The 23,957-nt window shown below is 41.9% G+C and overlaps 1 protein-coding gene across 1 annotated transcript in view; it reads left to right on the forward strand.

Annotated features, from left to right (window-relative positions):
• The window catches only part of SLC6A1 (solute carrier family 6 member 1), a 250,407-nt gene that overhangs the window by 135,826 nt on the left and 90,624 nt on the right, over positions 1-23,957 (forward strand). The window contains exon 3 of the mRNA XM_082266530.1: positions 20,406-20,537. Within this exon, the coding sequence (XP_082122656.1) occupies positions 20,406-20,537 (132 nt within the window). The remainder of the gene's footprint in view (positions 1-20,405; positions 20,538-23,957) is intronic.

Raw genomic sequence — 23,957 nt, forward strand, 5'->3', positions numbered from 1 at the left:
CAAGGAAAACTAAAAAAAACAACATTTTTGCTTGCACATGATTGGATGATGGAAGTCAGCAGAACTGCTCATTTACTAAGCTCTGGAGCAACTGTACAGTCTATTTGCCTTTAGTAAATCAATGTCTCTTGATTGATTGATTTACTTGCTATAATCTACAAGAATGTCATTTGTGTTAGCCATGGGGCACCAAACACTAGGTTGCCTTTAAGTAGAATTAACTGGGAGAAATGATGAGGGCAGGTGATACTTTGCTAAGTTTTCAGTGAGTAATAATATTGTAGCAACCTCCTAGGTAGGTGCTAGTGAGAGAGTATCGTTTTTGGCTCTGTCTGCCTATCAGAGGAGCAGCAGGCAAATCTATATTGCTTTCTGCCTACCAGAGAGCAGGATCTGTGAGTGAGGTCTGCTCAGTGTGCTCAGTGTGCTCAGTGTGTGATTTATTGGGTCTAAATAGTGTTTCACACTGGTCCAATAGGGAGGCATGTTGGACAGTGGGAGGAAACCTGACCAATGGATGCACAGGCTTTGATACAGTCCCAGTAATTGGCAGAGACTGGCTGTCTCTGTGCATTGTGGGATACTGTATAAAAGCCAGGATCACATGTGCTGCAAGGTCTGTGGCTAGAGAGCAGAGTCCCGGAGGGAGGGTGGCGGCTGCGTCCTCCTCTGTAGCAGTGGCACGCACCATCAGGAGGTCATCCTGAGGGCCAGAGGAACAGAGCTGAACCCAGAGGTCCAGGAGCTGACTGAGTGTAGGGACACTGGAGACCCTAAAAAAACAGTATCATGAGTACAGGGGCCCGTGTCAAGGGGCCTGACCTGAGGGGGGCCACCCCGAAAGTAGGATAGTCAGTGGACGGGTGTCAGCAGTCCAGAAAGGGGATACTATGGAGAGTGTCCCGAAGAGAAATGTAGTTGACCAAGCCTTCTGGCAAGAGACTTAAACCCAAATCTACCTGAGTGGCAAGGTGGATCAGTATAATGGCTGCATCATCAGATAGGAGTCCTCACAACTTGTGAATAGTTATTTTGGAGTATACCACTATTCCCTTCTCCCATCCCTTTTTAATATAAAAAAACAAAAACAACTACATACCCCTGCACTGATCATTTACTGAGCCAAGAATTAAAGTGTTAATCTGTGAATGCCAGTAATGCTAACGGTAACCCAGGGGGACCCGAGAGTGTATTATCCAGCAGTCCTCAAGGGGGCAGTGCTACAATATAATCAAATGAATCCTTTCCAAATGCAAGGGCATATTATCCTTTTAAATATTAGACATCAAGTTGTCAGTTGGTTCAGAAAGAGAACTTTATCAAATATGCAGTCGGAGAGATAAGAATTTCATGCTGTTTTAATTACACAACAGCTCTGAAGTACTGTACTTGTGCACTGAGTATAATCTTCAGAAAGGATTATGACAATAATTCGCTTCTCAGCAAAATGTCACCTTCCTTATTTTACCAAAACCTGAACTTACTCTCTGACTGAGAGTAAATTGAATATTTGCAAGTATCACTAGCTCAAAAATCTCCACTCTACATACAGTAAGAATACACATGTAAACTTTCATCATCCAAAGAATTTTGGACACAATTTTTTTTCCAAAAAAGGATTTTGGACACCATCAGAGTTAAGGAACACAATGGCTGTGGTGTATCTGGATTTTGCAAAAGCATTTGATACAGTTCCCCACAAACACTTAATCTGCAAACTGAGGTCTATAGGTATGGAACATAGTTTGTTCATGGATAGAAAACTGGTTATGGGGGCGTGTCTAAAGAGTGGGGATAAATAATGTGTACGCAGACTGGTTTGGAGTGGTAAGTGGGGTACCGCAAGGCTATGTCCGGGGAACAATTCTGTTAATTGTATTCATAAATCATATAGAGGTCGGGTTCAATAGCCTGATGACACAAAAATAAATAGGGCAATAACTTTACATACGGATATAGAAACTTTACAGAAAGAACTGAATAAAAAAGGCATGGGCAACTATATGGCAAATGAAGTTTAATATTGAAAAATGTAAAGTAATGCACCTGGGGTCTAAAAAAATAAATGCAAATTACTCACTAGGGGATGAACCTCTGGGGGAATCCAGAATGGAAAAAGAGCTGGGGAGTTCTAGTAGAAGACAGGCTGAGTAATAGAATGCAATGCCAAGCTGCAGCAAGCAAATCCAGCAGACTATTGCATAAAAAAGGGAGTTTACACCAGAGATAAAATGATAACCCTGCCACTTTATAAAACTCTGGGTCAGCCACATCTGGAGTATTCTGTCCAGTTCTGGTCACCAATGCTTCGGAAGGATGTGTCAGAACTAGAAAAAGTGCAGAGAAGGGCAACAAAATTAATAAGGGGACTGGAGGCCCTCAATCACAAGGAACAACTACAAGCATTAAAGGTATTCTCCCGGGAGAAGAGACGCTTGAGAGGAGATATGATAGCAGCATACAAATACCTCAATGGTGATCCCAGTGTAGGAAGAAAACTATTCAGTTTCAGGGAATGTAAGAATACATGGGGCCCCACAATGAGACTGGAGAGGAAGTGGTTTAAACACTAATATGTGTATGGGGGTTTTTCACTGTCAGGACAATTAGAATGTGGAACTCTCTTCCACCATTGGTGGTTTCAGCGAGGAGAATTGATAGTTTTAAAAAAAAAGACTCTTGGACTTGCATCTTAGTGAACACAACATACAGGGATATGGGAAATGATTATCAACATTGACACACGTACACCTACACAGGTTGAACTAGATGGACTAGCATCTTTATTCAACCTTACCAACTATGAAACTTGGCCCTGCCCCCTCATCATTTGATTAACAGAAGAGGGAGTTAATGGCTCGCACTGCCTCAACAAAGCCAATGAGACCAGCAAGTAAGGAGAGAGCAGAGCTGCAGATGTGCACAGTGCTGGATCAAATGAGAGGGCTCGGGTAAGAAAAAGAGGGAGGTGAGGGGGATACAGATGCCTAAACATTTTTTACCTTAATGTAAGGAATGTATTTAGGTAAAAAAATGTTTAGGCTTTATAACCAAATTATTTATGATCATGCATGCTGTGGTTCTTTCTTTTCCCCTTTTTTTTGTATTTTATTGTTATGTGAGGGTTTTTTCACCATAGTGAAAAATAATTGAAATAGCAACTTTAAGAGAACCACATGTTAAAAGCTAAATAAAATACACCAAAAAGTAAAAGAAAAAAACAATTCAGAACACAAATAAGAAATCGCAAGTTAAATCCATAACAAGCTTTTAAAAATGTAAAACAACTTTACACCATCATAATCTCTCTTCCCCATTAACTTCCTCATTCAGGGAAGAGAACCCTGAAAATGTCACTCTTGCCTCTTCTCACTCTGATTTTACCTCTAGTCAGCATGTTTACTGTCTTCAAATGTGCATGTAGCAGAGCCCTACTTGTCCCTAGTTCTAGGAGGACCTCTACCAGTCTCAGTGCTGTGCTATGGGGAATGACAGAAGCTAATTTCACTTGGGTGATTGCACAGGAGCGCCTGATGTCCAAAAAGAAGGTCTAACTTGATGAATTTTATAATTATTTATTGGAGATAAAAGTAAACAAGTAGTCAACGTGTTTCGGGGGAATTGCCTCCCACTTCTTCAGGACTAGTATATAGAAAAAAAGATACATAGTAAAAATTCACAGCTAGGCCATAGGATTCAGATACATAGAAGCTAATTTCAGGAAAGATTCAGGTCCTCATATTAGCTGTATGTAAAACATATATTGAATGTTTTTAAAAAAAATATGCAACTTCATTAAATGGTACATGTTTACCTATACCTTCAGAGTGTTTGATGGAAGCAGAGGCATTAGTGATATATTACATAGTGCGGATCTAAATATGAAGGAATGAAGGAAACATGTAACAAAAATAAATGACAGTGGTTCTAACTAGTGTTGAGCGAACACGGACTGTATTATTCGTGTTCGTACCGAATAATTGGATTTTTTTTACCCGAACACGGACACGGACACTTTACTGTATGTTCGGGTAAAAATCCGTGTTCGGTCGTTTTATTTCCGGGTTTTGCATGCTTTGGCGCTCTTTTCATGGCGGGCTTTCAACAGCCAATCAACAATCGTTTAACTGGTGTGCCTTAAGCCATCCCAGCCATGCCTGCAAATGTCTTAGTAGCTGTGATTGGCCGTCTGAAGCATGTGACCAAGTCTTTATAAGTTCGAGGCAGCCGCCGCAGCAGCGTCATTCTGCTGCTTAGCTAAGGGACAGAGCACACATCAATGTGCTGGCTGCTGATTAGGGAAAGATAGGCAGGAAAAAACCATTTGTGTCCGGATAGAATTGAGGGACAGGTCGGAGTGTTTAGGCAGGGCGAGTTGTAGGCATTTTAGGGATAGAGTCTGCTGAATTATAGGGTCAGTGTCTTCTACAAACTACAATCGATATTGCTGTGTGGGGGGTGGGGTGAATCTGCACTCAATCCTGATCTACGATCTCTTCTCAATCCTGTTAGGGACAGAGTCTGCTGAATTTTAGGGAAACTGTGTTCTACAAACTACAATCGATATTGCTGTGTGGTGTGGGATTGGAGATAGGCAGGTGTCAGTGATCCACATCCATTTTTCTGTGTGTGAGCTGCAGTGAACACAATCTTTTTGGGCTGCAGTGAACACAATCTTTTTGGGCTGCAGTGAACACAATCTTTTTGGGCTGCAGTGAACACAATCTTTTTGGGCTGCAGTGAACACAATCTTTTTGGGGTGCAGTGAACAAAATCTTTTTGGGGTGCAGTGAACACAATCCTTTTTGGTGTGCAGTGAACACAATCTTTGTGGGGTGCAGTGAACAAAATCCTTTGTGGGGTGCAGTGAACACAATCTTTTTGGGGTGCAGTGAACAAAATCCTTTTTGGGGTGCAGTGAACAACATCCTTTTTGGGGTGCAGTGAACACAATCTTTTTGGGGTGCAGTGAACAAAATCCTTTGTGGGGTGCAGTGAACACAATCTTTTTGGGGTGCAGTGAACACAATCTTTTTGGGGTGGAGTGAACAACATCCTTTTTGGGGTGCAGTGAACAAAATCCTTTTTGGGGTGCAGTGAACAAAATCATTTTTGGGGTGCAGTGAACACAATCTTTTTGGGGTGCAGTGAACACAATCTTTGTGGGGTGCAGTGAACACAATCTTTTTGGGGTGGAGTGAACAACATCCTTTTTGGGGTGCAGTGAACAACATCCTTTTTGGGGTGCAGTGAACACAATCTTTTTGGGGTGCAGTGAACACAATCTTTGTGGGGTACAGTGAACAGAATCTTTGTGGGGTGCAGTGAACACAATCTTTGGGGGGTACAGTGAACACAATCTTTTTGGGGTGCAGTGAACACAATCTTTGTGGGGTGCAGTGAACACAATCTTTTTGGGGTGGAGTGAACAAAATCATTTTTGGGGTGCAGTGAACAACATCCTTTTTGGGGTGCAGTGATCAAAATCCTTTTTGGGGTGCAGTGAACACAATCTTTTTGGGGTGCAGTGAACAAAATCCTTTGTGGGGTGCAGTGAACAGAATCTTTGTGGGGTGCAGTGAACACAATCTTTGGGGGGGTACAGTGAACACAATCTTTTTGGGGTGCAGTGAACACAATCTTTGTGGGGTACAGTGAACAGAATCTTTGTGGGGTGCAGTGAACACAATCTTTGGGGGGTACAGTGAACACAATCTTTTTGGGGTGCAGTGAACACAATCTTTGGGGGGTACAGTGAACACAATCTTTTTGGGGTGCAGTGAACACAATCTTTGTGGGGTGCAGTGAACACAATCTTTGGGGGGGTACAGTGAACACAATCTTTTTGGGGTGCAGTGAACAACATCCTTTTAGGGTGCAGTGAACACAATCTTTGTGGGGTGCAGTGAACAACATCCTTTTAGGGTGCAGTGAACACAATCTTTGTGGGGTACAGTGAACAGAATCTTTGTGGGGTGCAGTGAACACAATCTTTGGGGGGTACAGTGAACACAATCTTTGTGAGGTGCAGTGAACACAATCTTTGTGGGGTGCAGTGAACACAATCATTGTGGGGTGCAGTGAACTCAATCTTTGTGGGGTACAGTGAACACAATCTCATACTTCTGAAGATTTGAGGGTGCTGCCTGTTCCATACTCCCCCTACTCCTCATCTAGCCTTTTAGGGGTACAAACAATAGTAATTGGGGCCTAGTGTGGTTGTGTACGTGTGATATACATACACTTTTTTTGGATCATATTTTCTATTCCGCTATTTAATCAAAAACCTTTGGGGATCAGTTAAATTGGGGGATAGTCTGTGTTGGTACGTGTGAGAGAGATCCACCTTTCCAAGTTGTTGGGGTTCATCTCATACTTCTGAAGGTTTGAGGGTGCTGCCTGTTCCATACCCCCCCTACTCCTCATCTAGCCTTTTAGGGGTACAAACAATAGTAATTGGGGCCTAGTGTGGTTGTGTACGTGTGATATACATACACTTTTTTTGGATCATATTTTCTATTCCGCTATTTAATCAAAAACCTTTGGGGATCAGTTAAATTGGGGGATAGTCTGTGTTGGTACGTGTGAGAGAGATCCACCTTTCCAAGTTGTTGGGGTTCATCTCATACTTCTGAAGGTTTGAGGGTGCTGCCTGTTCCATACTCCCCCTACTCCTCATCTAGCCTTTTAGGGGTACAAACAATAGTAATTGGGGCCCAGTGTGGTTGTGTACGTGTGATATACATACACTTTTTTTGGATCATATTTTCTATTCCGCTATTTAATCAAAAACCTTTGGGGATCAGTTAAATTGGGGGATAGTCTGTGTTGGTACGTGTGAGAGAGATCCACCTTTCCAAGTTGTTGGGGTTCATCTCATACTTCTGAAGGTTTGAGGGTGCTGCCTGTTCCATACTCCCCCTACTCCTCATCTAGCCTTTTAGGGGTACAAACAATAGTAATTGGGGCCCAGTGTGGTTGTGTACGTGTGATATACATACACTTTTTTTGGATCATATTTTCTATTCCGCTATTTAATCAAAAACCTTTGGGGATCAGTTAAATTGGGGGATAGTCTGTGTTGGTACGTGTGAGAGAGATCCACCTTTCCAAGTTGTTGGGGTTCATCTCATACTTCTGAAGGTTTGAGGGTGCTGCCTGTTCCATACCCCCCCTACTCCTCATCTAGCCTTTTAGGGGTACAAACAATAGTAATTGGGGCCTAGTGTGGTTGTGTACGTGTGATATACATACACTTTTTTTGGATCATATTTTCTATTCCGCTATTTAATCAAAAACCTTTGGGGATCAGTTAAATTGGGGGATAGTCTGTGTTGGTACGTGTGAGAGAGATCCACCTTTCCAAGTTGTTGGGGTTCATCTCATACTTCTGAAGGTTTGAGGGTGCTGCCTGTTCCATACTCCCCCTACTCCTAGCCTTTTAGGGGTACAAACAATAGTAATTGGGGCCTAGTGTGGTTGTGTACGTGTGATATACATACACTTTTTTTGGATCATATTTTCTATTCCGCTATTTAATCAAAAACCTTTGGGGATCAGTTAAATTGGGGGATAGTCTGTGTTGGTACGTGTGAGAGAGATCCACCTTTCCAAGTTGTTGGGGTTCATCTCATACTTCTGAAGGTTTGAGGGTGCTGCCTGTTCCATACCCCCCCTACTCCTCATCTAGCCTTTTAGGGGTACAAACAATAGTAATTGGGGCCTAGTGTGGTTGTGTACGTGTGATATACATACACTTTTTTTGGATCATATTTTCTATTCCGCTATTTAATCAAAAACCTTTGGGGATCAGTTAAATTGGGGGATAGTCTGTGTTGGTACGTGTGAGAGAGATCCACCTTTTCAAGTTGTTGGGGTTCATCTCATACTTCTGAAGGTTTGAGGGTGCTGCCTGTTCCATACTCCCCCTACTCCTCATCTAGCCTTTTAGGGGTACAAACAATAGTAATTGGGGCCCAGTGTGGTTGTGTACGTGTGATATACATACACTTTTTTTGGATCATATTTTCTATTCCGCTATTTAATCAAAAACCTTTGGGGATCAGTTAAATTGGGGGATAGTCTGTGTTGGTACGTGTGAGAGAGATCCACCTTTCCAAGTTGTTGGGGTTCATCTCATACTTCTGAAGGTTTGAGGGTGCTGCCTGTTCCATACCCCCCCTACTCCTCATCTAGCCTTTTAGGGGTACAAACAATAGTAATTGGGGCCTAGTGTGGTTGTGTACGTGTGATATACATACACTTTTTTTGGATCATATTTTCTATTCCGCTATTTAATCAAAAACCTTTGGGGATCAGTTAAATTGGGGGATAGTCTGTGTTGGTACGTGTGAGAGAGATCCACCTTTCCAAGTTGTTGGGGTTCATCTCATACTTCTGAAGGTTTGAGGGTGCTGCCTGTTCCATACCCCCCCTACTCCTCATCTAGCCTTTTAGGGGTACAAACAATAGTAATTGGGGCCTAGTGTGGTTGTGTACGTGTGATATACATACACTTTTTTTGGATCATATTTTCTATTCCGCTATTTAATCAAAAACCTTTGGGGATCAGTTAAATTGGGGGATAGTCTGTGTTGGTACGTGTGAGAGAGATCCACCTTTCCAAGTTTTTGGGGTTCATCTCATACTTCTGAAGATTTGAGGGTGCTGCATGTTCCATACTCCTCTTCCTCATCCTCCCTTTAGGGTAGGAAAAAATTTAATCGGGCCTAGTCTGTGTTTGTACGTGTGAGATACACAGTTTTTTATCCTATTCCGCTATTCAATACACACCCTTTTGGTGTAAAAAACATTAAATTGCGGCATAGTTTGCATATTTGACATTTGCATATATTGTGCCTTGTTGCGCTGTTTTGGGTACTCCACCAACATGGCCAGTGGCAATGACGCCATTCTCAGCTTAACTATCCCACTTCTATGCCTCCTTGAAAAAACAATTTGGGCGATGATGGAAGAGGATGTGGCACAGGATGAGGAGGAGGAGGAGGAGGATGAAGAGGTAACATTTCAAAGGCTTTCAGGGCAGTCATTCGCAAGGGGCTCCGAGGGTGGGTTCCTGCACACACAAACGCCAGGGACACAATTGTCCAGCAGGGGCACAGTTCTGGAGGATGAGGAGGATGAGGAGGAGGAGGAGCTGGAGGAGGAGATGGAACCATGTTCACAGCAGGGTGGCACCCAGGCCAGCTCATGGCCATCACTGGTGCGTGGCTGGGGGGATACAGAGGACACGGACGATACACCTCCCACAGAGGACAGCCTTTCGTCGCCTCTGGGCAGCCTGGCACACATGAGCGATTACATGCTGCAGTGTCTCCACAACGACCGCCGAGTTGCCCACATTCTAACTTGTGCTGATTACTGGGTGGCCACGCTGCTGGATCCCCGTTACAAGGACAACGTACCGTCCTTAATTCACTCACTGGAGCGCGATCGCAAGATGCGCGAGTACAAGCGCACGCTGGTAGACGCCATGCTGCTGGCATTCCCATCTGACAGCGGGGCCACAGTGGAAGCACAAGGCAGAGGAGGAGGAGGAGGAGGTCGCCAACGCAACCAGGGCACCGCCAGCACCTCAGAAGGCAGGGTTAGCATGGCCGAAATGTGGAAAAGCTTTGTCAGCACGCCACAACAAACAGCAGCACCAGCAGCTCAGATGGAACGTCTTAGCAGGAGGCAGCATTTTACCAACATGGTGGAGCAGTATGTGTGCACACGCCTACATGTAGTGAATGACGGGTCTGCCCCCTTCAACTTCTGGGTCTCCAAATTGGGCACATGGCCTGAGCTTGCCCTTTACGCCTTGGAGGTGCTGGCGTGCCCTGCAGCCAGTGTATTATCTGAACGGGTATTTAGCACGGCTGGGGGCGTTATAACAGACAAGCGCAGCCGCCTGTCCAGAGACAATGTGGACAAGCTCACGTTCATTAAAATGAACCAGGCATGGATCCCACGGGACTTTTCCGTACCTTATGCAGAATAGCAATGGATACCGACCTTACCCACCCATTGTTCCATTTTTGCTCTTTCTCACTCTTTTGGGGTGTACCCTCATTTAAAATTTTTGAAAAGAAGCAGTGTTGGCTACCTCGTCCTCCTCCTCAGGGCCAGATTAATGTAGGGGCTATTGGAGCTGCAGCTCCAGGCCCCTACCTTTTATATAGGCCCCGGGTTGGCCATATTCACTGTTACCGCTCTTCTGTCACTTGTAAACACAGAAGTCTGGCTTCTATGCTCGCTTCCCCAGGCAGCACCCTCAGAACCTCCCCACACAGCGTGAAGGCCGGACAAGGAGGGACAGTTGGCGATGCATGGATGTGTTTATGGGCTTCAGAGACAGCATCCCATGTTGAATTAGGCATGCATGGCTGCACCCTTCCTCCTCTGGGTGCATGGCAAGGCACGGCCCTTAAGGCCCTTCAAAATCCTCAGCACCAAGCCCATGATGCTGTTAATCCGGCCCTGGTCCTCCTCCACCGCCGCTTCCACCTACACCGCCCATAGGTGTGCGCAGCCTATTGCATTAAGGTGTGCACCCCAAAGTTGAAATACACATGCATGTGTTTGCCAGCAGGGAGAGTAATGTATCGGGGCCATGTACCTGTAGGCAAGGAGAAATAGAGCAGAGCAGGTCCCAGGGAGATCTTTCCCATCTCCTCACTGGCAATGCTATGTGCCCTAGGTGATTAGGGTGTGCCCAGGCACACCCAGCACACCCTGTGCGCACGCCTATGTCACCGCCACATCCACCACCACCTCAACCTCCCTCCTACTCCATATGGGCCTCGTCCTTCAGAGATGAAGAAGAACATTGTTTTATTTTTCTGTTTTTTTTTGTTGTTTTAAGTTATTTCCCTATCCACATTTGTTTGCAGAGCACTTGCCATGCTCTTAATTACGTTTTGCTGCCATTTGCAGCACTCTAGCCCTTTCCTTTGGTGTTTTAGAGCCATTTTAGTGCCTTAAAGTTCGGGTCCCCATTGACTTCAATGGGGTTCGGTGTCCGGGAAAAGTTCGGTAAAAGTCCGGGACACGGACCCGGACTTTTTTTTAAAGTTCGGCCGAACCCGTCGAACACGGACATCTAGGTGTCCGCTCAACCCTAGTTCTAACCACTCACCATTTTATTCCTAATCTGAAAAAAATGCATTTAGTTGTATTTTATTAATTGTTTAACAAAAACACATGAATAGCATTCATGTGGCACAAGGTTAACACATCTGAATGCTCACATTTCTTTACACTTTACAATTAAACTGTATGTATAGGCAAAACGCTTTTTTAGGATAGAGTGGTTGGGGGTTAGAACTGTCTATGCTTTTACAATGTAGATGTAAAAATATAAGAGCTGTCACCACAACAAGGAAAAGGGGAATTCTTCCCAAAAATACAACTATTCTAGTGCCAATGGTCTAAAAGGAAAGTTCAAGTCAAAATGTAAAAACTTCCTCTTATATTATTATTTCAGGTACTTATATAGCACTGTCAATTTACACAGCGCTTTACATATACATTGCACATTCACATCAATCCCTGCCCTCAAGGAGCTTACAATCTAAGGTCCCTAACTCACATTCATACATACACATAGTAAGGCCAATTTTTTTATACAGGATCTAATTAACCTACCAGCATGTCTTTGGAGTGTGGTAGGTAACCAGAGTAAACCCACGCAGGAACAGGGAGAACATGCAAACTCCAGGCAGGTAGTGTCGTGGTTGGGATTCAAACCAGCGACCCTCTTGCTGCTAGGGGAAACCACTACACCACTGTGCCGCTGTATCCTGTTACATCTCCAGGACGGCAAATGAGAGGAAACCTCCCCACAGACGGAAAAGCAGGGGATTTTTTCTATGCTTACACTAACCAAAACAAAAGGTTTAAAAGTTGCTTTAAAACTTGTATATATAATTCTGCCCTGAGAATATGGGACTATTGTTTCTCTCTCATAAGGTCCTGAGCCAGAATTGCTCCCCAATGGCCTCAGTGGCAAACTGAGAAGGGATGTATACTGTCCAAGCCTCACATAAACCTCCACCATAAGCTCTAAAATGCAAGAAACCAAATATAAATCACTGACAAGTTTGTATAGGGTGCCTAAGACTCTAGCCTTGGCCCTCCCCTGAGGTTTGGCCCTCCCCTGAGGTTTCAGACAGATTCTAAAGAGGCTGTGACATGTAGGGCTCTCATCTTCACATCTGGGGGGGATCATCTAAAAACGAAATCATTTTGCACTGAAATCAGTTGATTTCGGACATTATCACTTTGCAGATTGCTGATGGCTCAGTGTTTATTAGATGCCACTTTGGTTTCTGTTGGGGCTGATAGAAAGAATGTAACACCTCATTTACAGAATGCTGCCAAACATTTGATCCCGCTGTTTTGGAAAGAAATGCAGACATCCTCTGTCACAGATTAGATAAGGAGAGTAAATACTATCATGGAAGCTGAGCAATGGGTACACATTTTTCAAGGGACATTTGATAAGTTTTTAAGTTGTAGGCAACATAGGTAGATTTTATGTCTTCCCAAGCCAGTTAATATTGGTTGGCCATATGACCCTCAAACACATGCTGACTGGTGAAACTTTTTTTCCCTGTACTTTCTACTGCTCTAATACCCAATGTTCATTATCTGGTATTGTTTCTGACCTTGTCATAGACCCCTCCCCTTTTTGTGCGTGTTTGTTTTTTTCCTCCCCTTTCCTTTTTGCACCCCATGCTAGTTTTCCGCACTCCCCTCCTTTTTTTTCTACTTATGAGCCTTTATGGCTCTGTTTTACGCAGCAGAATATGGTATATACTGCCTTGCCATTTCTGGATATGTAATACTTGGCTTATTTTGTATAATGACTGCAGGGGTTGTACCATTGATGGCATATTCAAAATTTACATTATATCTGCTGATATGATGTACTGCTAATTGTCATAATATGCATGTGATGAACATGTATGTTGCTTATGTGTTTCTAAATGTATTATCCTGCTTCTTCCTCCAAATTGTGTATTTGTACTTCTGTGTACACAAACTGAAATAAAATAACAAATTATACAAAACAATATGTGTATACTTGTGTGTCACACTCATCCACTAGAGGACAGGCTGGGTGTATAAATGTATTTTAATCAGTGATGCCAGTCAGTGCTGCCTTACAGTGCCCATCAGTGCTGTCTATTAGTGCCCATTAGTTCCACCTATCAGTGCCCATCAGTGCTGCATATTAGTGCCTCCTTATCAGTGTCACCTCATCCCTGCCCTTCAGTGTCATCTCATCAGTGCCTATCAGTGCCCATCAGTGCAGCCTATCAGTGTCCATTAGCACAAATCGGTGAAGGAGAAAAATTACCTATTTATAACATTTTCTAACAGAAACTAAGAAACACGTCTTGTTTTTCAAAATGTTCAGTCTTTTAAAAAAAAAAAAAACAGTGGTGATTAAACTCCACCAAAAGAAAGCTCTATCTCTATATCAAAAAAGGATAAAAATGTAATTTGGGTACAGCATTGCATGACTACGCAATTGTTATTTAAAGTGCCACAGTGCTGAAAGCTAAAAATTGGCCTGGGCAGGAAGGTGGTGAAAGTGCCCTGTTTCGAAGCTGTTAAAGCAATGCCAAAAGGTATGCGAATGAGTGGGCCAGATTTTCAATTAATTTAAAATAATAAAAATCAATTTTAAAATGAAGTAAAACCGAATAATAGCGTACAGTGTAAAGGTCTGTGGAGTGGATGGTGCTCAAAATGACAAAAAATGACAGTACCCAAATCTAATATTAAAGGCACGTAAAATGCTTTTACAGCTTATCAGTTATGAGTTACCCATAACTGATGGCCCTAGAATTATTGCTCTCACTTTGAAATTCACTTAAGAAAACAGAAATAAGCTCATCACTACCAATGCAGCTGTGAGCTTGTTCTAAATGCTTAAGACTCTAAACTTAAGGCAGTGTTGTACTCTCTCCCCATTACTATTTGCTCTCACGATGGAACCTTTGGAGGCTCTAATCTGTTCTCACACGGGAATAGTTATTTTTTCCCAGGAAAAAAATTTTGCTTTATGCTGGCGATATACTTTTGCTTTTGGGTGACACAGGACCGTTGTTAAGAGAAGTAATGGAAAGACTAAATAAGCTTTAGGGTCCTTTCACACAGCCTTTCTGCCCGGCGGACTCCGTTTTGCTTAGCGGGGATTGATCCGCCGGCGGATGACAGGTCCGTCTCCGCTTACTTTGTAGAGACGGACCTGTCAGATCCCCGCTCTCCTCTATGGGAGATCAGATGAAAATGGACCGCTTGTCCGTTTTTATCCGATCCCATCCGATCTGATCCTCCAGACGGATGGAAAATAGGGTTTCCATCCGTCTGGATTTCACAGACAAATTCGGATCGGATAGCAGCGGGTGTCAGCGCGGACATGTCACCGCTGACACCCACTGCTCCAAAAGGGTGCATGGAGCATCTGATCAGGTCCGCCTGAAAAACTGACAGGCGGACCTGATTGGAAAACCCGTGTGAAAGTGGTCTAACACAAAAAATACACCTGGATCAGATGGCTTATACCAGGGCTCAAAATTTTAAGTCCTGGGCTACTAGCCAGGCCTTAAGTGTTACTCTCCACCAGTTGCCCCAACTAACCCCTGCCCTGCCCCTAATTCCGCCCCTGAACACACCCTCATAAATTATCTCAAGAAATGACACCGTTGAATGCAGAAGTTACAAAAATAAATAGTAATAACAACTTTATCAGTGCCCATCAGTGCAGCCTCATCAGTGCCCATCAATGCAGCCCATCAGTGCCCATCAGTGCAGCATCCTCAGGGAAGCTTATCAGTGCCAGCTCATCAGTGCCTATCAGTGGAACCTCACCAGTGCCAATCATTGCAGCCTCACCAGTGCCCATCTGTGCTGCCTCATCAGTGCAGCCTAATCAGTGCCCATGAATGCAGCCTCACCAGTGCCCTTCAATGCAGCCTCACCAGTGCCCATCAATGCAGCCTCACCTGTGCCCATCAATGCAGCCTGATCAGTGCCCATCAATGCTCAGTAATTCAGCCTCATGTGTGGGAGTGGGCAACTACATGGAACATTAGGTTTAATGTGGAGAAATGTACTGAAAGCTAAAAACACAAACGCAAACTACTCACTAGGGGGAGAACTTCTGGGGGAATCAACGATGGAGAAAAATCTGGGGGTCCTAGTAGAAGATAGACTGAGCAATAGCATGCAATTTCTAACTGCAGCTACAAAAACCGTGAGAATATTAGCATGCAAAAAAAGGGGATACGCTCCAGAGATAAAACTATAATTCTGCCACTTTATAAAACTCTGGTAAGGCCACATCTGAAGTATTCCATTCAGTTCTGGTCACCAGCCCTCAGAAGGGATGTGCTGGATCTATAGAGAGAGTCCAAAGAAGGGCTAAGAAATTATTATGGGGATTGGAGGACCTCAATTACATGTAACGACTACAAGCACTACATTTATTCTCACTGGAGAAGAGATGCTTGAGAAGGGATATGATAGCGATTTACAAATACCTCAATGGTGATCCCAGCATAGGAAAAAACAATTCAGTCTCGGGGTGTGTAAGAGGAGACAGGGCTACACAATGAGATTGTAAGAGAAGCGGTTTACCCTAAAGCTGCGCAGGAGATTTTTCACTGTCAATTGGTGTCAGCGGGGAGTATTGATATTTTTAAAAGACTCTTGGACGTGCATCTTAGTAAAAACAATATACAGGGATATGTGAAATGATTATCAACACTGACGCACTTACACCAACACAGTTTGAACTGGATGGGCTATTGAATTTATTCAACCTTACCAACTATGTAACTATGTAATTATGTAATGTACCAGTTTGGGAAATATTCAAGTTTAACCGTAAATTGGTCTAAGTCTGCTATTTTGGATGGGATTGTGGACCCTATTATTTTCTCTTTTTGTTGTCATTTAAGTATCTTATTATAACTGTTACTGCGAATCTTTAAGATTATTGCAGATTAAATGAAATACCCCACCTCTACCGTCTTAGAGACAAAGTTAAGCCTTGAAATAAGCTATGTTTGTCTTTAACTGGTTGGGCTAACCTAAGTAAAATGATTCTTATGTCGCAACTGCTTTACTTTTACCTTATTTTTATTACGTGAGTTGTATTTTACTGAGGATATTTCAGGTAATTTACACTATATTTCGCTCCTTGTTGTGACAAGATAAAGTGCCTAGAACTAAGCCGGAATATCTGCAGCCTCCTAAACATGGTGGAGAGTGCCTCTTCCAAATCCCTGGTCATATTATATGACAGCTCAGTTACAACACATGGTTGGAAAAATGGTTTTACCCTCAACAATGTCTAATAACCCTTCTGACCCTACTCTTGCGGTAATATTACACTTCAGAAAAATGAAAGCTTTAACAGCAGGATTGGAGTCTCTATCTTTGAATAGGTCTAACAAAAGGTTTCCTATGTACAGACAAGCACATACAGTATGGGAAATAGCTAAGCAGCTGAAGAATGCTGCTGGTTTTACTTCATACAGTCGAATATGGTGGAATGATACTGTATATACCCTGAGTTAGCAGTATAGTGGTAAATGGCAAGAATATGGAGTTACTCACCTATATCATATTTTTGATGCAGGTGAGCATGTACCCTTTTCCACTCTTCAATCTCAATTTAATTTTAATGATAGTATTTATTTTTTATTATTTGCAACTTAAACACGCTGTTATATCCCAAGACCCTTCCACATTTTAGTAAATGTCTCCTAAACCCATATTTAATTGAATACAGAATATCATTACAACTAAGGTTGTACAACTAACTTTATATAATCTTACACATCAATTATACTCTATTTAAAGTAAGCACTATGGGTCTACAGAAGGAATCGATGTGTACTAGATGTCGTTGAGATCACAGAGACCTTATACATATGCCCTGGTAATGCCCAAAGCTGCATAGGTACTGGGAAGCAGTTAAAAATATTATTAATGGTGCATTTAACAAATGCTAAATTAGACCCCATTAGACCCGCCTATTGGGTGCTGTAGTTCCACAGACATCAACCACAGAGGTATTTTACAGAGCATTATTTCTGGCCCATAAACATTTTCTGAAATATTGGAAAATGGAAACTGTCCCCGACTCCAGAGGGGTAGTTATGTACTATGGGTACTATTTTGAGATATGAACGCTTATTGTTTCAGCACCATGGCTGTCTTAATAAATCTGAAAGAATATGGAGGGGGGGGGGGTTAAACAGTACACATGGCATCCACCCCAATCTGTAACTGGCCTATGCAGCAAGGAGCACATGCAAGGGCGAAGAATGTTAAAAAAAAACAACAAACAAAAATTCCCAGTTAACTTGCCAGCCAGCCTGCAATAAACTTAATTACCCTGTCCAACAGCTCATACTAAAACAAGGAATTTTTTTGCACACATTTGAAAAAACATGCGTAAGCTACAGAGGCCACTTTACTGCACCCCAGTGTATCTGCAATATTAACTTTATGAGTTTTGAAAGCCTCTAAAGTTGGAGCACATAAATAATAATGGACAGGTTGAGGGCAGGTATGCCTGGATGGAGTTCACCCCTCCTTAAAGGTATAAGAACGCACTGGACAACCAGCAAGAGCACAATGGCAGCGAAGGTATCCAGTGCATCCCCAAACCAATTCACCAACAGTACAAACAAATGGCTGGTTGAACACCCCAGGACTGGCACCGTTTTATATAATGTTTTTCTCTTTCTATACATGTGTATTTTTTTTTAAAGGGTAACTCCATTTTCGTGGGGGAAAAAAAAAGGCAAATAAAGAAAAAATATTATTACGTATACAATTGCGACACAAGTTATATTGTAATTGAATGTTATTAAAAATGACCTATCTTTTTCAATCTGCAGCCCCTGTAATTTTCTGAAAATGCAATAAAAATATGGCTACCTGGAGTTGTTCTGTACACAGAATGTGTACTGACCACACCCCAGAAACATCATTCCCTGCTTGTGTGATTGGCTCACTGATTTTCCCAGAAGTCTGCACTAAGATACAAGTCAGATTTCAGCCATCCCCTGCAACAAAAATGTCATTTTTGGTGAGATACTCTCAATAGGAACAGAACACATCTAAAGGGATGCAGGCCCAGCAGATCTCCTCATTAGTGCTCTGATTATTATGAAACCACTCCCATTAGTCCTTTCATCACAGAGGCATAGAGGAACATACAGGGATTTCTTCAGAATAACAAAAGGTAAGAATCTGCAACAAAAGTTGTTATAATTGTTGCAATGTACATAGATCACCCAGAGGGGAATGCTTTTTCCTCATAAAAGTGGAGTTACACTTTTTTGTCTGAGTATAGATCTATGTTTATCCCAAGCATGTACAAAGCCCCTTACTGTTGACTGACTCACTACCTCTGCTGGAAGTTTATTCCAAACATCAACTACCCTTTCAGTAAAATAGTACTTTCTAAGATTAGTTTTGGACTTTCCTCCAGTTAGTTTGAGGTCATGTCCCTGTGTTTTTTGATCTTGGTTTCATATTGAAAAAACTGCCCTCCTGAACCTCAGTCACCTCTTTGATGTATTTAAAGGTTTCCGTCATATTACGTTTCTGAAGTCGCTGTCGATATGTTTTATCCCCCAGATCTTTTAACATTTTTGTTACCCGTTTCTGGACTTCTACTATCTTATCAATATATTTTTGTAAGTGGGGTCTCCAGAACTTGGCATTGTATTCTATATGAGGTCTCACTAAAGATCTATATGGAGGAATCAGGACCTCCTTCCTCCTGCTGGTGATCCCTCTGGTGATGCATCCTAGAATTTAGGAATATAGGAAGTAGGTATGTACCTGAAGTAGTTGACCTACGTTTAGGGGATGATTATTTTGAAACAAAACAAAATAGTGCTCAGTAATATGGGCAGCAGTAGAGGCTCTTTTTTACTGAGAGCTGCTTTATTTAAATTTTTAAGATGGTTTTAGAGCTTAATATTTTTGTGCCTATTAGAGTTATACAAGTACCCAAGCAGATTAGGCAAAAACCATTTACTCTAATATGGTTGTAGAATTGGGAGGAAACCCATACAAGCCCAATGAATACCTGAGAACATAAACCAGGCAGGTAGGTTAAATCAGACATTTTAACCACTAGCTGACTGCCGTACATATACGTCCTGTCGGAAAGTTGTTATACCAAGATCATGGCTGCTGGTATAGATTGTATGGTGATCTGCTTTCTAGTAAAAGTGATCTAGGTGGCTCTACAGCTGTCCAACCACTTTACAGTATGGAGAAGGGCACCCCCACCACCACAGTCTGCAATGGTTCCTCCCTCTGGGGATCCCAGGACCATGGTAAATGTCCAGGATGGCTTCACATAGAGGAGATGAAGGAACATGCTGGAAGCAACTTTGATTTCTCCCACATGCGTATGTAAACAATGATTGCACTACACATGTGGGGTATTGTCGTGAATTTCAGAGTTGGAGCAATAATTCTAGGGCCATCATTCACAATTATCTGTACACTGACATTTTGTAATGGCTTTTAAAGTGTTGCCAATAAAAGATTTCAGCTACCGTAGTTTGTCACCATTTTTTTTTTTTTTTTGGTGCACTTAATTTTGAGCCTTGACATGTTTGGTATTTATTTACTCACTGCACTCACACCATCCTTTATATTTGCCAATAAAATGGGCATTATATAGTGTTTGTGTGCATTAAACTTAATTTTAGTGTATTTGTTCCTGAAAATTTGCATTTGATACATGGCTGCACAAATATTAAATAAAATATGTGACATAAGGAATTTCAATTATCACCATTTTTTTCTTTAGTGTTTCTGCTCTTAGAAAATATATATTATTTGGGAATTCTAGGTAATTTTCTAGCAAAAAATGCTGATTTTAACTTGTGTGTAAAAAAAAAAATACCCTGGACAGCAAGTGGTTAAACTCGTGTTTATTGTACCATACGTGGCCCCTTTCTCTCCTTCTTTGTGGTCCTCAGTGGTGTAAGAATTTTAACTGAAAGAGAGCCCGGCTGTTCTTCATCTGATGAAAGCTACACTTCCATATGTAAGTCTGTTGCTCAATTCTTCAAAAAACGATTTAAGGGCCCTTTTTCTGCTACAAGTTGTTGTAGATTGCAGTTGTTATTATAATGTTAATTACCGAGGTGCTATACCTTTATATGAAATCAAATAGGTAGGGTCCTCAATATATGTATATATATATAATACTGCCTCCTTGAAGTTGTATTCCACTCAGCTTGGCTCAATGTTTTATTTGAGTTTGAAATGCCTGGATGTATATTGCACAAAATTACACTCTTACACTAAAAAAATTAACTATTGTTTTTTTTTTTGCCTTCTAGGGGCATTTCTTATCCCATATTTCTTAACTCTTATCTTCGCTGGAGTTCCCTTGTTCTTACTGGAGTGTTCTCTGGGACAATACACATCTATTGGCGGTCTTGGAGTATGGAGACTCGCGCCAATGTTTAAAGGTATATGAAGAACTCTTTTCAAATGATTTACTGGCACCATACCTTCTATTGTGTTTTCTATATACTGTATGTTACATAGTTGCATACAATTATTATATTTGTGTGTGCAATGTTGAAATGTATGTACAAATATTTATATCATGTCAAAAATAATTTAATAATTTGTAAAAAAAATAATGTGTGTGATATTTATGCCCTGACCTAAGGAAGTAGTCTCTTCTGGAAAAATTGGTTGGTGATATATAAAAAAAGCAACATACACATAAGGCAGTGAGAGTGTAAGTGGCAAATACAGTAAACCTTTATGAAAATTAAACTTTATATTGGTGTGTATAAAACCAGAAAACAATAAGCTGCTTTTTCATTCCCATTGACTTGTATGGGGAGGGGAACGGAAGTTCAAATGCAAATAAAAGTCGATCTAAACATGCCCTTTCATGGTTACTGGATCTGTCAAAAACCTTACCCTTTAAATGAAACATGTTTGTCTTAGTTTATCACATTCTACACTAAAAGAGTGTAGTCTGTATATTGGGAAGCCAAATCATTTCTAAAATAGAATTACAGAATTAGTTTTCAAAACCAGTCAGATATAGATCTTCTTTGTACTTGTAGTGCTCACCTCCATAGGGGCCGCAGTAGATTTAAATAGGTTCTTCCCCAAGTTAGTGCAAAGAAGCAATGCACATAACAGCAGTTCATCCAACCTGGCTCAATAAACAGTGCCTTTTTTGTAAATGTATTGCTAGTAGAACTTGAGAGGGGTTCGGGAAGTTATGCAAGATACTTCAATACAAAACAGGTTGCTAACTGAGCACACTTCTATCTTAGTAGTAGCAGCAATAGCAATCAGGTAACTATTAGTAGTAGCAAGCTAGAACAGTCTATATGTGCACAACTGGGGATCATGCAGTATAGACAAGTAATATGAGTAGTCCATGTTTCACGAATGGGGACTATAAAAACTTCAGCACAAGTGAAGAGGCTCTACCCACAGGTTCCTAGAATGTACACAGTCCATGGATACAGCCCAAGAAAGCAGCCCAGTGTCCAGCTCAGGAGTGGCCATAGGGAAAACAGCCCCCTGGAGCTCACAGATCCATTCGATCAGGGGAATACAATATCCTCTGGGCTCCAGCCTATTTAACAGGAACCCATCTACCATCTGGGCACACTTCCACAGGGTTTGGATAGGCCCTAGTAAATATTCAGGCCAGGTATTTGAATCCTCCCAGGCTAATCCTCAGAAGCTTTTCCTAGCTTCTCCCAGCCTGTGAAGCCTCAAGCAGACTAAACCAAACCATTTCAGCTTCTGCAGCTATATCAGAACGTCAAACTAAATTTATCTAACAGCCTGTGTAGGAGATGTTACATTCTCTTAAAGAAAGCTAGAGTTGGAAGCATCTAAACAGGTTCAGTGTATAATTATATTACATATATGGAATTATTTACTAAAGTAAAACAGTCTGTTTACTTTGCAAGGTAAGTTGCATTTTGCAAGGGAAAATACCCCAGAGCTTGGTGAATGAGGTAAACCTCTACTGACCTCCATCATCCAATCAGGTTAAAGCAAAAATACAGTTTTTTTCCTTGCACCTGAACAGTTATTTTTTGCAAAGTGGAATTTCACCACTTTCACTACACTCTGGGGAAAGTTCCCATGCAAAATGCAACTTTGCTTGCAAAGTGAGCAGCCTTTTTGGCTTTGGTTAACCAACTCTTATTAGATTTAAATGCCACCTTTAGCTATTTATTATAGTTTTGAATGACATGGGAAAGGGTTAGAACCATTGTAATTTGTTTCAGGGTGTCACTGGAGACAAAGTAGATTCCTCCCCAATGGGGCACTGCCAACAATTAAAACCTGACTGAGGTTTTAATCTTTTCGCATTTTTCTTTAGATGTCTTGCTATAAAGGTGCTCAGACATATTAAAAACATATTATTTAATCCCCTTGGTCCTTCCATATTCAGCTCACATCAAGTAAAGACTGCCCTGTGTGCAGCTTTTATCTGATCAGTCTGGAATAACTATCCAAGGTAGAGGCAACTGGCCAATATGTACATTTTTTAACCACTTTTTTGAAGTGTATCAGATGATTTTTCTTCAATGCAGTCCTTTCATTTAGCATAACTTATCTAACCAAAGGTTGACGAAATTGTGATTTAATAGAATTTTCATCATCATTTTTTTTTTTTTTTTTTAACCAAAAATGTTATTAGCTGCAAAAAATGATCTATGGCAGGTTGAGAATAAAAATAAATTATATATATGGTTAAAAACTGATGTATGTGAGTATAAAAACTTAAAGAAAAAAGTTTTTATACTCACATACATCAGTCACATATACTCATACTCAGTGAGCCACCACTTCGTACTTCCCAGAGGGGATGGTATTCTTGTCGCTATAGGCCTTGTTGACCCTTCTCCAAATATAGCGCTTATGGTTGTGGCCATAAAGCTCTATTTTGGTCTCGTAACTCCAGATTACAGTGTGCCAGAAGCTGTGAGGCATGTCAAGGTGTTGTCGGGCATATTGTCAGCAGGGTTTTTTGTGACATTGGCACAGTAAAGGCCTATTTTTGACAACTTGACCATGTAGCTCATTTTTGTTCAAGTATCATCGTATTGTCCTCCTTTAAACAACCACACCATATTTTTCCAGAGCAGCCTGTATTTCTCCTGAGGTTACCTGTATTTTATTTTCTTTGTATCCAGAATAATTATTCTGGCAGTTGTGGCTGCAATCTTTTTTGGTCTACCTGACCTTGGATTGGTATCAAGAGATCCCCGAAATTCCCACTTCTTAATAATAGAGTTGGGCAAACAGTTTGGGCTGACCAAAAGTTTGGCCCGAACATCACCTGTTCCCCTGTTCGGGTCAAATGCAAGTTAGTGCATTCTAAGCCCTGATTCGGCAATGCTTTGCCCAATCAGGGTGCAGTAAATAACTGGTCGTTAAGGAGAGGGTCTGGGAAGCCGGCCACGGCATCCTTAGCAACCGATGAGTGGGCTTCCCTGTTGACAGCTGAATAAAAAAACAATACATTGCCAGGAATAAAAAAGTGAAAAAAAAATGGGTGAGGGTCCCCCCAATCCATACCAGGCCCTTCAGGTCTGGTATGGATTTTTAGGGGAAACCCATGCCAAAAAAAAAATGACATGAGGCCCCCCCACCCCGCTAAAATCCATACCAGACCCTTATCTAAACATGCACCCTGACAGGCCAGGAAAGAGGGGGATGAGAAAGCCTCCTCCCCTCCTGAACAATACCAGGCCACATGCCCTCAATATGGGGGGGGGGGTGATTTGGGGCAGGGGCCCAAAGCACCTTGTCCTCATGTTGATAGGGACAAGGGCCTCTTTCTGACAACCCTGTGCAGTGGTTGTGAGGGTCTGCGGGTGGGGGGCTTATAGGAA

This window comes from Pelophylax lessonae (assembly GCF_965119305.1).
Source record: "Pelophylax lessonae genome assembly, chromosome: 8".
Lineage (NCBI taxonomy): Eukaryota > Metazoa > Chordata > Amphibia > Anura > Ranidae > Pelophylax > Pelophylax lessonae.